General features: G+C 45.6%; 2 protein-coding genes across 4 annotated transcripts in view; one reads left to right on the forward strand and one right to left on the reverse strand.

Moving 5' to 3' along the window:
• AGO3 (argonaute RISC catalytic component 3) overlaps positions 1 to 16,449 on the reverse strand; it is a 36,121-nt gene extending 19,672 nt beyond the window's left edge. The window contains exons 1-6 of one of the 2 annotated variants that reach the window (XM_061360786.1): positions 16,351 to 16,449; positions 7,317 to 7,488; positions 5,020 to 5,140; positions 4,275 to 4,483; positions 3,091 to 3,227; positions 376 to 510 (exon numbers count right to left, since the gene is read on the reverse strand). In XM_061360786.1, coding sequence (XP_061216770.1) covers positions 376 to 510; positions 3,091 to 3,227; positions 4,275 to 4,483; positions 5,020 to 5,140; positions 7,317 to 7,488; positions 16,351 to 16,369 — 793 coding nt within the window. In that variant the 5' untranslated portion in view covers positions 16,370 to 16,449. Of the gene's footprint in view, positions 1 to 375; positions 511 to 3,090; positions 3,228 to 4,274; positions 4,484 to 5,019; positions 5,141 to 7,316; positions 7,489 to 15,991; positions 16,011 to 16,350 lie in introns of those variants that run through there. The other variant, XM_061360787.1, reaches the window with a different exon arrangement.
• The window catches only part of PSMB2 (proteasome 20S subunit beta 2), a 183,517-nt gene that overhangs the window by 51,545 nt on the left and 114,399 nt on the right, over positions 1 to 17,573 (forward strand). The gene's annotated exons all lie outside the window — the stretch shown is intronic.

Here is a 17,573-nt window from a genome sequence, read left to right on the forward strand (position 1 = left end):
TGGAAATCAATTTTCTCATTGCCTTGGCATTTAAACAGCAGGAGCTCTACAGAACAACACAACCGTGGCCTCAGTGACCCTCGCTTATATAAGGTTGGTCATCCAGCAAGGCAGGAGCACTTACCTCTACCCAGGCAGTAAACAACACGCTTTCCTTTGCCCTCTTAAAGCCACTGGAACACAGAGCATTTTTAATCTCTCTGTAGAGCTGCATTGTTTCATTCAGGACAAGAACCACAGACAGGGCACACTGAAGTTCTCTTGGCAGTTCCAGGGCTCTTCTGATGCATGCTAACCAGGGTTCCAGTTAAAACAAAACCCTTAGAATCAGCCTGATTGTGTTACCTGGGACAGAACAGATCTGTTCCTACTCACCCTTTATCTCTTTGGTGAATTTTACCCGATGAGAATCAGTCAGAGGTCTTGGCTGTTCATCAATATTATGAATGTCAAGAACTTCACACATAAACTGAATTACAGGTTGTGCTTTGTAGAAGGCAGTGGCAGAAACTAAAAAGAACAAAACATTCTGTGTCAGAAAGCCCAAGTGAGGCTGTTGTGAAGCAGTACACAAATGAATGCTTTTGAACATTCCACGTGACCCTCAAGCAAACGTGCAGCACACTTTCTTAAACAGATTAGCAAGCCTCACAACAACTGAGTATACAAGAGCCAGCGTGGGGCCCACAGGGAATCGGTCTCCAGCACAGGCATTCTGCAACCACTTTGCGTTTCAAGGTTTTGAAAAGGCTTTTTCCCCAGATAACATTTATTTCTAGAGAACTGTAATGCCCCAGAGAGACGTTCTCTTTCAACTCGGCATGGAGCTGCAAGCCGAGGCATTATTCATGTCTCTCTACTGAAGAGCTCACATGAAACGCCAAGATTATTCAATATGCAATATGATTTTGTGAATGATATGATCTGCTAAGTTACTAAAACAATATTTGGTAGGAACATGAGCACTATTTTGACTGTGCATCAATTACATTAGTGTAGCGGTGAGGGCAACCATTGATCTACTAAAATCTCTTTCCCTCCCTGCATACTAATGACACATTAAGTGACAATATACTGTTTCCGAGCAGGGCAGTTAACTCATTCCATGGCAAGAAGACCATGAACGATCTGCTTGACAAAGTGACAAGCAATGGAAACCACACCTTTTGGTAGGACAGGGGAGGTGGCACCAGATACAGCTCAGACACAAGCAAATTGCTCTGGCCTTTTAAAACTTTTAAGTGGCAACAACAGAAAAGAAACACTTGACCAGCATTTCCTGAGCTTTGCACATCTCCTGTCCCCAAACCACATCCCTGCACTGATACACAAAACATTCTTCAGAGATGTGTCACTTGAGGAGGCTGCCAACCTCACACGATGCACCCGGCCCACACCTCCGGATGTCGATTACTGAATGAACACCAGCAGCCTCCCCCCAGCCACTGGCAGCGAGTGCTTTGTCTCCCACAGCAACGCCAGTGACACAAACACGTTCTGCAGAGAACCTCGTACAAGTTAAACAACCAAGCCAAAACTCAAGCACCGGGATTTGGGGGTAATCTTCACAGCCTAAAACCACAACATGAAGGCAGTGCTCTGTAAACCGCAGCTTACACAGGTCTGAGGCTTCCCATTCACAGAAAGGACTGAAACATTACAACTGCAAGAGTGACTTGCTATGCTTTAATGCTGGTAAGACACACTTGCTTCACAGAAAGTAATAAACTGATGTGAATTAATACTCTTGTCCCACCTGAATCGTAGTTATCGCAGTCCCTACCACGCAGATACCAGTACTAGTTATTTCTCAGGTAAGATTTCTACATCCATTTTCAGACAATAGCTATACTAGAGCTGCTGACTGAAAGGCAATTTTACACGAACTACGAAGCCACATGGGTACCATCCACAACTGAAGCAAACCAGAACACATGGACTTGGAAATGCTCAGCCTGAAAGCTCACTATCACCTGCAACATGTTATTATGCTCCAAGACAGATGCTAAGCGTAACCTGACAGAATGCTCAGCCTCATGCAAAAAAGACAGACTATTTACCTTGGGTTTATAAAGCATTTCAAACAGACAGCGAGAACAGAATGTGAATTGGAGAAAACTTTAGGCAGCACCTGCATCTCAAACGCTGACATTTTTCAATAGGGGTTTAGCAACTAAATAGACTCAGAGCTCGTAGAGAGCCAGGGAGCCTGACACACGCACCAGTTGATCTCAGATGCATTCATCTGGGGCTTAATAAAGTGGAGCAAAGCAGATCTGAGTTTGCATAAGAAAGCCCTTCTCAATTAGCCCGATTCACAAAAGTGTTTGTGATAAAGTTTACAGAGTTTTCTTGCCAGTATTGAACAACACCTACTGTGGGCAGCTGCGTGGAGACACATCTTAAGCAACTGGCCTGAACCACTGTGGATGCAGCAACACAGAAACTCAGTAAGGAAAACAAGCTGTGCCAGGCTTTTCCTTCCTATATAGGATTACAGGGTTATTGGGTTTTTTTGATCTGGCAGGTACATTTCTGCCATCACTGACACGATGACAAATCCAGAAAAAGACTGGGATTTCTAGGTAGCCTTTGCCATACTGGTCTGGTCTGAAGTGACTGAATGGGAAGCCATTGCAGGCATACTTACACTTCATTATTGCAATCTCGCTCTACTATTATCATTACAACTTCTGCAGTAGGTAGACTTCACAGGTCATGTATTTTATAAGGCTATTACAAGAAAAAGCTACTAAATCTCCCAACTCAGCAATGAGACAAGGATTTTTCAAGTGAAAACCCCTTGTGTATAATGCAATTAAGTTTTAAGGTTTTCTTATTCTGATCTAAGTTCCAGCAAAATACCCCTGAGCTTCTTTAACTCTTTATTATCTACAGTATGAATCAAGAAATCAGTGTGGAAGGTAGTTCCTGGTTAGTAAATCCTCTGCACTGATGGCACCAAAAGTTATCACCACACAGAAACATGGTACCACCAACTCAAGCAAAATGACTGAATGATGAGATCATTTTTCTTCTTCAGGGCATGGTCACTATTACCTTTATTCCTAACCCTGAATCCCAACTTACCATCAATATTGAGCATCATCTTCCACATGGCAGGCCGAACAGACTGATGGAATCCAAACCAGACCTCCCTACCGCCACCCAAGGGGTGATCATAGCCTTCTGGAGCTGAGAAAAAGGAGCGGCCCACAGGGGTATACCTGGGGAAAAAGACGAGCACACCGTCATGCTATGGCTTTCCAAATAAAAAGTTCTATCATAAAGATTAGAATATGCAGCATTGTTATGTTGGGTGGGGATTTTGTGCACCAGAAATCTGTGTCAAGAACCAAGTTTAAATGATAACACTTCAAATGCCTCTGCTCCTGTTGCAGTGATTTTAAATTGAGACAAAACATTTACTGGTTTTAGCAACCACCTTCAGTTTTCACAACAAATCAAGGACTAAGTTAGCTTACCCTTTCTGATCTTCCACTTCAAGGAAGTATAATCTCCATCACGGCAGATTTTGTACAACAGCATTGTACACACTGGACTGACCCTCAGACCTCATTCTGCGTGTTTTAAAACGTACTCTGAGAAATGTAATAACTATGGTGGAAACAAAGAAGCAGGGAAAGCCCTGCTTCTCTCTCAGACAACAGCTGCTAAGGAACCTTTATGCCTCTTTAACACCTCTGCTGTTCCCCCAGGATCCTGGGAGGTGAAGCCAGCAACTGAGCTTTGAGAGAAACTTTGACTGACCAAATAAAGCAAAATCACCTTGGCCTTCTCTAATGTTTCAGGGTTCTGAGATAAAGAATCACAGACTTTGTTAGGACACATATCTAATCTCAACTGTGTATTTAAAACATGAGAAGCATGCACCATTGATGGATGTTATGGATGAATTAAAGACTCGTGCTTTCAGAGAGTCACTGCCATCAAGTCACCCTACTTGGCTTGAGTTGAGCAGAAAACGTGGAAGCAGTGCTACAACCCCTTGTATTTCAATTAAAGGCCTATTTTAAGTGGCTCCTATTTCTTGAGCTGTTCAAATGCATCACCTGCTCTGGAGCCTACATGTCTACAGAAACACACACTTGTACATAACTGGCTTTAATCCCCTCAGTCAGTCCAGCTAACCAGCTGTGCTGCACACGGGGAATGATCATTTTTGTCTTTTCACCTGTGAAGAAACAGGGATGAAGGTCTCCCACTGGGGATACTTCAGGTATAGACAGACTGCAGGAAGACAGTGAACCTACTTCATGGAGGGTAGGTGTCGTAGCACCACATCGACAGCATGAACAGGGTTAGTGCTGATAGGTTTGTCTAGTTCCAGAGGCTCAGGCAAGGTTCTTCCTGTCAAAACTTCATGCAGCAAGTGCCAGCTCACCCGAGAAACAAACTTTATTGACACTTTGAAGGGACGATCTTTTCCGCCTTCCCCTGGCAATGTCACATCCAAATCCACCTGCGTGTGGGAGAGGGAGAAACGAAAGGCAGCTGTTTAATCGGAGCCTGATGGCCTTGAGATTCCACTCCTTCCAAAACTGGGCCAGAGACTCAAAACCTCAAATATCTAGGACAGAGCACATCTGACAGAAGTATGTTATCAAATACACAAAACAAAGAGAAGTGGGTCCTCACCAAGCAGAAGAGGATCACATAACTTTTTGCCATCTTGAAACAGAAAACTCTTCATCCCAGAGAAACTGTGGTTTGGTTTTTTTAATAGGACTTCATAAGATAATGTATTAGTCTGTAAAACTGAGTATTTGATAGATTTTGCTGTAAAAAAAGGCTGCTAAATTCTCTCTGAATGCAGCTATTGCATGCATATTTACATACATTGGTAGTTGCAGGAAATACATCAGAAGAACTCCGTTTCAACACACAGGCTGTAAGTCAATTCCAGTTTTTCTGAACTCAGCAATACTGGAAGTTGGGTTTGGTGCTTGTTCTTTCTTACAAACCTATTACAAACATGTTTTTGTTTCTAGTTCTTACCCCAGTTGTGGCCACAGGCAGTGGATTGGCTGTATAGAGGCTTCTTTTCCCATCATACACTGGTCTACGGTCCCCAAATATTGTCACTTTAAAATGCTGCACCATTGAGTCCACCACCTCCCTGGAAAAGGTGATATTTACATTGAAGATGTTTCCAAAGAAGTATCAGACTGCAACTGGCTCATTTCAACAAACATGACTTGAGTGAATTATAGAACACCCACTGCTGCTTCAAAAAGGGGCTTCACATACATCAACTAAAGAGTAAAATCAGAATCAATGCAAATGCTCCAATACTGGAAAATATTGTTACTGAAATCATTTCAGAAAGTCCTAGAACTGAGACCTTCATATAACCTTTATTATAGGAAACAAGGACACACTTACCTTGGAAGAAAACCACAAGACAGTATTATGAAAAACCAGTATAAACTCACGACTGAAAGCTCTGCCAGTTCATGGACGCAGTAAATTGTTATGTCTACCCAGTAACCTCCATCTGCTCTTCCAGTCAGTTATGAATTCTGCCCACACTGTATACAAAAATGAGGTACCCTAAAAAAGTCTTAGCTTCAAATCCTTAATCTGAGTTTTTACTTCAAAATCAGGTAAAAGCCTGATCAAATTTGCACATAATTACAGATTATCTTAACTTACTTTAGTATAAGCTGGTGGCAATAAAAAAATAGCAGGTTTGCTGCCTGCATCCAACCAGTTTTCTCAGTTTAGCTTGACAAAAACCAGATGACTGCTTCTACCAGTTGATAATATGAGCAAGGAAGACAATGTCTTTACTGGTAGAATAGAAAGTTGATGAGCTTCTGGACAAAGTGACATGTGCATCTGAACTACACCTATGCTATAGCAACCAAACCTAACAATAAGAAACCTCAAAAAGCACTTAAAACTAACTCTGGTCTATAAAATGCACTTCTGAGAAACAACCCGCTTTCACACAACCTAACAAAAGCCTAAAGGAACAGTCAGAATCTCAATTCGAGGCATGCAAAGGTTTTACCAGCTGTAAACATGCTCTTCAGCAAACGACCGTTATTTAGGTGCACAGGAACACACAGCATTTCACAAAGACTTACTTTACAAACCCAAACGAAATGCTTTTGCCTCTCTCCACATGAACTGAAAACTTCAGAAGACTCAGGCTTTATCTAACACATAACCAACTGAAGCAAGCTGTGACAAACAGCAATTCCGGGTTTGGAAGCGAGCTGGAAATCACCCTACAAATGGCACCATAGAGGGTTTTTTTTCCTGCCTGCTTTAAGTAAAATTGAGTTGCCATTTTAAAACAACTTATTTCAAATGCTCTTTTTTTCAAACAGCTGTAATTTCTCCCACTGTTATGGAAACAACTACACAGATTCACAGACTGCAACTGCTGGAGTTCTTACAGCTTTGACTCCCTCAGTCTATTTTAATCAAGCATGGCCATGGAACAGACAAAAAAATGGGTTTAGATAACTGATTTTAAGTGAAATGATACTGATCTTCATTAAAAGATCACACTAGGAAAGAATCAGGCATACAAATCACCAAGTTTAGAGCAGTTGATATTCTCCTTGTATCCCCATGGACACGGCTTCACAAGCATCCTTCATTTAACAATACAGGACTAAATGAACCTTTGATAACTGTAAGATTATATTAAGCATTAAGTCACACAGAACTATTCTATCCCAATTTTAGCAATTTATTACTCTCCTTTTAATGAATCATAGCTATCTGAACAGCCTTCATACCTGCAGCATGCAGGGAGGGGGAAAAATCACCAGCCAAAATCAGGCCCATGTGAGATGATATTGTTAGAATGTAAAAGTTACAGATGAAAGAGGCAAAAGCTGCTTTTCAGCTACCCTGAACTTGCACTGATGAAACAGGTTACACAATACAGGAAATACAAAATGTTGTAATCTTTTTGAAAGCAAGAAATACTGTATCTCCTATGTCAGGTTCAGTTACCTCCTCTTTCTGAGGTTTCTCTGGCTCCCAAAACTTGTGAGGTTTAGGACAAAATACACATAAAAGTGTACAAAATACACAGGAAGTGGCCTAGCATGGGATTTAACTGACCCTAATATATTCCAGACATGAAAATAAGATGAGATACAATGTGCTGTATGGAATGCTATAACAACAGAGACAGGACATAGGTGGAGCTTAAACCATGTCTGACCATTTCAAATATACTGATTGCAGGAAATAATATATTAACAAAGGGAAAAGCAGTTTGTTGCTTAACTATTTCAATATAACTTCCAATACAAATGCCATCTTCTTACCTGTTCACCCTCCGAGGACACTTATCTGGTTTGATATCCACCTCATAGAGGTAGACATCAATCTTTGGGATTTCAACTTGGAAGCAGTTGGCCAGCAGTTTAATGGGTTTGCCCATGGTGCCATAGCCGGGACGTCTGGGCACCATGAGGAGGGGCTGGGCCCCGACGGGTCCTGTGGAAGACAAAACCAGCACTGCTTAGGAGAGAAGCACAATAGAGAAGCTGTGTTGCAAAGGTACCACCTGCTTACATTTCAGCAGCTTAAAAATGCATAAGGCTCCTTGTGTTTGCAGGTACACGTACTTGTACCCCATTGAGCTTACTGATGTACTCCCCTTTTTCACTCTTAGGCAATTCCCTGAACCAACACACTGGATAACCAGGAAGACACCAGAGCCAGCACGCTGGAAGAAGGGAAAATTACCTGCATCAAACAGCACACATCAAACAGCATGGTAACCTATTAAGTTCCAAGCACTTGCCTATTTTAACTGCTTGAGCCTCCACCCACATCTAGCCTGTTTTCTTACTGATGAGTTTCAGCTCAAATTCAGATTAGCATGAAGAAAATCACATTCCCCTAACACACAAAACCAAGGTTGCTTTACTATTGTGGAAAGCCATTAAACACTAAACATTTTACAGATCTCTTCTGAACACCCCAATAATAACAACATTGTGCAGAACAAGAGAATGATGCACATTGTTTGTGATAAACTCTTCATTTCATTGTCATCATTAGCTTAGTTCTGGAAGTCAGATTATTCCTGAACTTTGCTGGCTGGAAATGGATGAAGAGTAAAGCCATTGCCTGCTGGCTAACTGCACTGATAAAGCCGACCGGCCAGAAGAGCAAAGACACAGATTAAGACACAGGAATGTAAAACTCTTGATTACTTCTAGATCAGGGAACGATTCCCATAGCTCCCTGAAGAAACTACCAACATCTGCAATAAGGGACAGGTATTTGAAAGGCAGCTAAACCCACCTGTCCAGGAACAGATGTTACATTCTCCTCTGGTTATCTCTTTAATTCACTTTGCACCATTTAGATGAGAATACTCAGCTCTGGGCTACTTCTGCCTCACAAGACCCAACACGGTCATGAACATAGTCCACTTTCAAGAATTTCTTACTGGTATTTCCACTTGGAAATCTCTCTTTCCACACAAGAAACAACAACAAAAGCAAACTGCTCTGGAGCCTGAGCTTTAACAAAATTACTCATTGCACAAATGTCATGATTTAGAGAGCATTCAATTAAGTGACTTTAAAGTTCTCCCCTCTACTCCCACTCGGTGACGCAGACAGCGATTCCAGCCCCCTCATTTTCCCGGAAAAGTTAAAATGTCAAGTGCTGGTAAAAATGTCTGATTTGCCTTTTTATTAATCTCCATTCCTGGAAAAAAATCACTGCCTTATCTTGAAGGAAACCATGTACTGAGAACAGGTGAGCATCAAAGCTGAGTGGAAATTCATCTGGCTTTACTCAGAAACCTCCCCAAAACTTCTGAGTGGGCTTGGCTTTGAGCCACAAAGCAAAACCATGAACCAAGAAGCATCATGTAAAACACCCTCACAGCCTATGCTTACAGAACTTGTTCCAAGCATCTGTTCTTTTCAACTTTTTCTCCATTTTAATACTGTCACCCGAGTAAAAGCAGCGCTACAATTTACTCCAGATATATTTTCAGAATAGAAGCATATGCAGAAAGTTACTACTAAACATTTGAGTGACACAAATGACTCAATAGCTTATTTTAATACTACAAAGACATACAAACCATGGTTTCTATTTAGTTCATATCTGTAGGAAATGCTAAGAAACCTGCTGGAATAAAGGTAACATGAAAAGGCTGCTGTAGCCTGGTCTGCCCTGTCTACCCTCCTCAATGAATGAGAAGTGCAAAACCAGTTGCTAAAATACATAAGCACAGAAGAAAGAGTGTAAATTCAATCTTCATGAGGGCTAGGGGAAGAAGAGCATGGGAAATCCAGCGTGACTGAAACCTTCCTCACCATCTCCTCTGGAAGCTGCATCAGGTAGAACTTAGTAACTGATAAGCTCTTTTATGGGAATGCTACCCCCTTGTTCACCCCTCTAACAGAATCCTAGTGATCAGCTGCACAGTGGCAAAGTCCTGACCAGAGACACGATGTGAGGCAGGGCGCTTCAAAATCCTGGGCCACAGAAGGAACGCTCTACCCAAAGCCAAGTACGTGAGCTCTGCTCCTTGGAAAACAGCAGTGAGAACACCACGAGTGAGACAAAGGCTTTCTTCAGGCTCCCTTGTTCAGCTGCTCCACACAGAGCTCCTCAGGAAACGGCTCACCCTGAAGAAGTCAGAACCCAGACTGTGGCAAGCAGGACTGAAACGCGCAATAAATAAGTAAGAAGTGCAGGTCCACACACTATTCAGGAATAGTTTTTAAGAATTAATCTGATTTTGCTATCATTTTCTGTGATGCAGAAGCTTCCTTGAATCAGTTATCTTAAAAAAAAAGAGTATGTTGTGAATTCAATTCTGCTCCCACTGCCCACTAGCACCCACTCGGAATATCCCGCTTTCAGAGTACACCACACTGCCAGATCGTACATTGTGGAAGTCTGTGTCACTGGCTTCAAACCTGTGACTCAAACCCCAGTAAAACACAAATAACAAGGGACGCTCTTCAAGGCCAGCTCCTGCTCCTGTATCGCAGCAGTGACTCACTCCACCTCATGCCTAAGCCCTGTGTCAAGCTAATGGAAATAAACACACGACCCAAAAATACTAAAAGCAGTATTATTCTAACTATCTCAGACTATGATTGGCAGCCTCATTACTCCATATTATTTAACCATGGCAAATCCAAAGTTTCTAAAGCTCCAAAAAGCCTTTGCAAAAGCATTACGGCAGAGCGTGCAGCCTCTTGATGCCTTCAGAAGAGAAGCCTTTCACTGTTGAGATGCCCACAAGTTTTAGAGGAGAAACTCCTTTGGCTATAAGAAACTATTGTTACTCTGCCATTAGTTAAGTACAAAAGCCTAGTATGTTCTTAAAAATCCGAGATAAAACATAACCCGAGCCTGTTCAGCCTGCCAGAACAGCACTTAATTCCTAACACCAGTTAAGGAAAGTCCCCAGCGTTGACAAGTCAACTGATTTATAACACAGAGCAACAAATACCCAGATAGGAACTACAATGAATGCTTCAGATTCTTGGAAGGCTTTTATACAGCAAGGAAGTACATTTCAAGAAGATACAAGATCCGCCACTAAATAACTTGAGCCGTCTGAATTTTACTCATTACAGAACATACTGGAAAAACCTGCAATGGAAATGTTGAACTAAGCATTTAAATCGGTAATAACACAAGGCAAGAAAAAATAACCTCTTTGGGAACTAAAGGTATATCCATTTATAAACTACCATTCCTAGCATTTGCTGAAGTTATTCATGGAATCACAGCACAGTTTGGGCTGGAAGGGACCTCAAAGCTCCTCCAGCTCCAACCCCTGCCACGGGCAGGGACCCCTTCCACTGGAGCAGCTTGCTCCAAGCCCCTGTGTCCAACCTGGCCTTGAGCACTGCCAGGGATGGGGCAGCCACAGCTTCTCTGGGCACCCTGTGCCAGCGCCTCAGCACCCTCACAGGGAAGGACTTTGTCTAATACCTGATCTAAGCCTACTCTCATGGGCATCTACCCCCAGGCTCATTATGCACATCAGTCACCAAGGCCAGAAGACTTTTTTTCCTCACAAGTGAATGCTCGACAAGCAAGTAGAAGCAGAAGCCCTTACAGAATATCCGCAAAACAGACAAATCCTAACCAGGAATGTTCCTCTCCTCCATTTACCAACAGCACTCAGTGATGTACTGCGTGACCATGCGCTACTCTCTGCCACGTTCTAAGTGGGTATCTTGAGTCCCTGTTGCATATTGCAGGGGATTTACACCAGTATTTCCCATGGGCATATACAGGATATTACTGCTCCAGCCCAACACACACAGGACCATGATCTGTGCTGGTCACAGATGCCTGCCACACCAGGCTGAGCGACATGTCAATGGTCTACATCCCATAGCTTTCTACTGAGAGAGGGAAGATACTTTGATTGAAGAGCTTTGCTCTAACTGAATCTAACATGGCAACAAAACCCAAAGAGAGAAGAAAAAAAGAACCGTCACTTTTTGAGGGCTTAATGAGGAAAGTAACATTTCAAAATGGTAAAGAACATTTGCTAAAATGAAGTGGATTGGTCACGAAATACCTTCTGAAGGAAACACTCATCCCAATACTGCTTTTCCAAAGAGCTGAAGTTTGGAGTAATGTTAAAAATACATGGACAATGAGACTAATTTCAAGCGTGACTATGTGGCACCTCCGCCAACAGACCCATTTCCTCTGACAGAGCTTGGAACCAGTGGAGATCTGCAGTTGTCAGTGTTCAGACCCACAATTCCCATTCAAAACGATAATATTCCAGACCAACATGGAAGTCCCTCTAACGGCTGAAATCAGCTTCGAGTCAGATGCTGTTCCTCCACGGAATTAGAGATGTTATAATAAAGATTAAACACAACAAAATTTGCCTGTAATCTCTATGGCAATGCAGCCAGCAGTATAGAACACATCTGGCGTGCATCCAAGGCACAGGCTTGAATCTACCTAGCAACCAAACGAAGCCTTCATCGGCATAAAGCCTGAACAGAAAGAGCAGAAGCACAGAATCCTGCAAATACTTTCATCAAACCGTTTTACAGCAAACTGAGGCTTTTGGCATGCCAGAGGGTTTTACAGTGCGAAGCAAAACACTGACTCCTAACAAGATGCTAATAGAAAATACAGATTTCGTTACACGAGCCTTTCCTTACAGAGACAGCACCACAATTCCAGCAAAACAAAATCCTCTTTCCTACCGTGGCTTCGGCGTTACAAACCCCCAAAATACGAACAGATGATTACTTACTAGTTTTGGTTTTGCCTATAAACCAGTTCTAAATCCCTAACTGAATGGGTGACTGAGCAGCCCCGAAGGCATGACAGAGGACTTCACAGGTGAAATATTATTTAAGCTCTGGCTCAGTAACACAAGGCAGATTTTGTCTACCAGCTCCTGTCCTCAGGCTGGAGCCTGCACATGGGAGAAAGCTCTCCATGGAGAGGATGGAGGGGGAAAAAAGCGATTCCCTTTCAGGGGGCCCCTGGCCTCTGCTTGGGCTCTGAGGCCCAGCCTGTGGAGCTCAAAGAAAACCCTTCTGCTACCAAAACCTAATTCTAGATTAAAAAAATAGATGGGGAAGATGCTATTTAAACGTTGGTTTCAATAATCGCGCTCTTCCTCACGCCAGAAATCATAAATTGCCTCGTTTCTGTAGCTGCAGCCTCGCTGGGTGGCATTACATTATTTATGAGTAACGCAATCCACGTTTCCTCAACATTCCCACTCCCAAGTTGGACTTCTTTTTGCTTTGAAGGTTTTAGATAATAAGTCATGTTAAAACCCATCAAAAGCCAACATTTTGCTGCCATGCTCAGTAACAGCCAACTGCACAAGTAAATACCAGAGTGCTGGCTTGCTCTGGCCTAACGAAGCTCCAGAAAGCACAGGGAAGTGTTCAGGAAGCATTTACAAGATAATAAATGCTTCTGAACCATTGAAATATCTCATCGTAAATAACTTTAAGCTCAAAAAAGCCACTTATATGACCCTCATAAAGTTAATGAGAGAAGAGAAAATGCAATGCTTTTCCCTTGAACATATTTCCACACACCTAAATCAGGAAGTTAAACTGACACAATCTTTATTGTTGTGTGTAGGTATACCACATTTTGCCACCAAATGAAACCTTTACTAACGTACTTGCATTCACATCAAAGAAAAAACCACTTTATAAGTAAATACGCTGATTTTCATGCACTTTTGTTTTCCTGGCTTCATATTTACTGGTTTGAAAACTACGTAATTCCTTCCCCTACTCACCACCTCTGAATTGCTGCTCTGGAGAGTTGAAATGCGCTGTCCATAGCATCCTGGAATGGTTTGGGTTGGAAGGGACCTCAAAGCCCATCCAGTTCCAACCCCCTGCCATGGGCAAGGACACCCTAAGCTATTTAGGTTTCAAGATTAAATGCAAGCAGTCCCCTTGTTTTCAGCTTACTGCCTGAAAAATATCTAAGAGCGGAACACTGGGATCCCAGACACAGTCATATCACTGAGTTTAGAGAGCCTCCTGCAGCATAAAACACAACTTTATGTTATCTAAACATAATAATAACATTCCCTTTACCTCCCAACAAGATCTGCATGCGAACACACTTGAAAGAAACAATAAATTCAAGGCAAATGTCACTGTTTTCAGAAGAATGCACTGCAGCACAAAGAAATGAGATCCTGTGACTGAAGAACACAAAGAACCAAACGGACTTGTATCCAACTAGAAACTCTTCTTTAATTAAGAGGTAGATGCTTTGCATGACAGTTTGGTTATACAGTCTAATGAGAGAGAAAAATGTCTTCAGTTATCAGGACATCTCTGATCACTTGGCAGCTCTCCCTGTCTGCTGCTGCTCCTCACTCCCAATTCAAGCCAGGTCTTTGGACTCTCAGCTGCATTTTTCTGTTACCCAGTAAAACTGCAAACCCCTGGCTGCAGGCTGACTCTGAGCTCCTTGCTGTAGGAACTGTCTGGAGTTAGCTACAGTGGGAAACGGGTTCGATCAGAGTGTTGCTAGAACACGTACCAGATGTGTTGAAAGGCAGATAACCACATATTCCTGTCATTTCCTTCAGTTTCTACTGGAAATGGGCTCAAGAAATATCCCAACACCTTTACCACTGAGGAAGTGAAGCAACGAGGATGAAACACTGGTAAAGTTCACCCTGTGAGTCAAACAGCGTCCACCACCACTCCAGAGGAAACGTTCCATTGTATCTCACACCACACAGAATAACTTTTGATGGCTCCTATGAATCACTCCCCTTCCCTCCTCTACCCCACCCACAAAAATGTGGCTTTTAATGGTCCTCCCAAATCACTGCTCTTCACATGGGAAGAGAGAAGTGGTTTATCTGCCCCGAGTTTGTATAGAAAAGTGAACAGAAGATTAACCGTGTCTGCAGTGCTTCATTAAAGCACATCACACTGGAGTAAAATAACCCAAATGCAATAGCTTGACACTTTCAACACAAGAAGCTGTGAAGGTTGATGGAGTAAGTTACGAAACCCAAGGGAGGACATACAGAGCACTCTTATTTGACTTTTATACCCCAGAGCATCCACAGGCCCACTGTTTTAATGCACCTGCCTTTTGGAGGCTTACTTGGCACTCTCCTGGTGGAAGTGCGACGCATGGCACTGAATGGGAGCTCTTACCAAGAGCTGCTTTTACTGCACTTCACCTTTTTGCAGCGAGCATCTTACAGCTGTTCCTCAGTTTCTGTGACTCCACCACCAGCAGCTCCCCAAACAGCCAGCTTCACATCCTTCTACTTCAACTGCATTCAAACCACATGGACTAGAGGAGCCACGCTGCCTAGATTTCACAGACCACACGAAGAGGAAGACCCCCACAGCCCTGCTTTACCTGGCACACGCTCCCATTCTCTACTCCAGGTATACTCACAACCCTATCCTTGTTTCCCCACTCTGATTCTACCCCGTATTTTCCCTTCACAGCCACAAAAGGAAGCGCATCAATGCTGTTCTCCTTCCGTGACAGAACTTGAACCCTTATTCGCTCCACCAAGGACGATTTGTGTCCCCTTGTGCAAACAATGTGGCTACGTGGTTCCCCAAACCATGGAATGTTAACCTTTGTTAACATTACCTTGTAACACAGCAGACGTGGAAGGACCACCCATGGTGCTGGCCATGGCACTGAGCAGGCTGGGCCCCTCAGGAGCAGTGCCTCACAACCTGCTTTCCTAAAACCTAATGCATTGTAGCCTAATACAGGTGAACTCACACCAAAGAAAACGACAAGCTTTACAGGCTACCCTTACAAATCTCCTGCTTAGGAGTCAACCAGAACTGCACCAGTTTGAATTAAAAGTTTATTTAACAGATGAAGTTTAAGGCTGAATTCCACCGGAGTGCTAAAATCCAGCAGCTTCCTAAAATAGTTCCAGCCCCAGCACAGCTTGGGTGGCAAGTTTCTGCAGCCAAATCCATCATTAACTTCAATCTCTGTGCGCGTTACAGAGGTACCTACACAGGAGGTGAAAACGCACGATCTGCATGGGCAGCTTCAGTCTCACGCTGCGATCAGCTCTTGGAGTGACAGACACGGAACTCCAGGGAGCTCTCACCTTTCCCTTCGCCACCCAGCTCCAACACGAACACTGCCCAAGCCTGAACTCTCCTCCCAGTGTCCCGTCAGACACGGACAGAAATCCTCTCGATAACCTTAACTTCCGACCCTCAAAGCACATTTTAACCATGCGGTTTATAACCACCGAGCGCAGTGTCCCATGCGAAGGGATCAAAGGACCGCAGGGAAACCCCAAAGCTCTCAGGCTGGACACGGTGCAGCAGCACTCCCAAAAGCCTGAGAAGTCCCGTGCCCAGCGCCCGGCCGCACAAGGGGCAGGTCCCGGATCTGGCCGGTGCGGGGAGCGGAGGGCGCACCGGTCCCGCACGGGAAAGCTCCGGTTTTCAGGGCGGCATCTCCCGGCATCATCACTTACCGGATTATGCAAGCGGGCCTGCAGCCGCCGCCCGGGAAGCACGAGTTATGAAATACGGAAAAATTACTTCTCGAGTGCCTTCGGCACAGGGAAACGGGCGGGACGCGGTGACCGGGTCCCCCGCGACGGCAGCGGGACCTCCATGGGGGCTCCGGCGGCTCCTCCCCTCCCCGCCCGGGTCACCACACGGCGAACCCGTTCCGCCGGGACCCACCGCACAGCTCCTGCCCGCCAGGCGGGAACCGGGGCCGGGATGGGGGGGGTGGGTAAAAGCCGCGCGGTGAAGCCCGGCAAAGCGACGGTGCCGCGGCGCAGGGCCGGCGCCTGGTGCCCCCGACCCCGCGGCCGCCCGCGCTCACCTGCGCTGCCGATTTCCATTCATGGAGCTGGGCGCAGCCGCTGGGGGCTGCGGGCTCCGCTGCTCAGCCGGGCCCGGCTCGGGGCTGCGCGGGGCTGCGCTGGGCGGCGGCGCGGCCCCGCTCCCCGCAGGCCGCGGCCCGGCGCGTCCCCTCCGCGCCCGCAGCTCCCGCTTCCCTCAGGCGGCGGCGGCGCGCGGCGCCCCCCGGCCGGAAGTTGCGTGTCCGCCCCCGCAGCCGCGGCCGCAAGCTCCGATCCGCTCTGCGCTCCCCGCACCGCCGCGCGCGCGCGCCGGAAGTCCCGCCCCCGCACGCCGGGACGCGCGCGCCCTTTTTTCCGGGGGCGGGGCTTCCGGGCGCGAGCGGGAGGAGGAGGCGGGGCCGGAAGTGGGCGGGAGAGAGGAGCGCGAGCCGGTGCGGTTGCCTGGCAACGGGGGCGCCGGGGCGGGAAAGGCAGCGGGAGCGGTCCCGGCCCTGCGGCAACGCCGGCTCCGTGAGGGAGAGCTGAGGGGAGCTCCAGTGCTTGAAGGGGCTGCAGGAAACCTGGAGAGGGGCTTGGGACAAGAGATGCAGGGACAGGCCAAGGGGAATGGCTTGAACCTGCCCGAGGGGAGACTGAGCTGAGCTCTTAGGCAGAAGCTCTTCCCTGTGAGGGTGCTGAGGCGCTGGCACAGGGTGCCCAGAGAAGCTGTGGCTGCCCCATCCCTGGCAGTGCTCAAGGCCAGGTTGGACACAGGGGCTTGGAGCAAGCTGCTCCAGTGGAAGGGGTCCCTGTCTGTGACAGGGGTTGGAGCTGGAGGAGCTTTGAGGTCCCTTCCACCTAAACCAGGCTGTGGTTCTGTAACTCCTCCCTTCATCCCGCCAAACGGACTGAATCCGAGCACACTGAACCAAACCAACCCCTGATAACTGCACACTATCCTCCACCGCCATAGCAACCGATGCACTGACATCAGGCTGCTGGTTATTGTCCCTACTTGCAGAGGAGCCGGGAGACTTCAAGTACCTGGGGCCCCTGAGCCACTGCATCAGCATCAAGCCCGGGCACCCGCCTGCTCTTCTCTCGGGTTTGGCAGTATTTGTAACCATGTTTAGCACCGCTTCGCCATAGACGTGACACACTGTCACTGAACTAACAGAGGCTGAAACGAGCAACACATCTGGGGGATGCACCAAGCTCAGCACTGGGGTCAGGTACTGGCACCCTCTACACCAAAACATCACTT

This window comes from Neopsephotus bourkii, unplaced genomic scaffold (genome assembly GCF_033783945.1).
Source record: "Neopsephotus bourkii isolate Nb327-2 ecotype Australia unplaced genomic scaffold, CSIRO-AGI_Nbou_v1 NB_1036, whole genome shotgun sequence".
Classification (NCBI taxonomy): Eukaryota; Metazoa; Chordata; class Aves; order Psittaciformes; family Psittacidae; genus Neopsephotus; species Neopsephotus bourkii.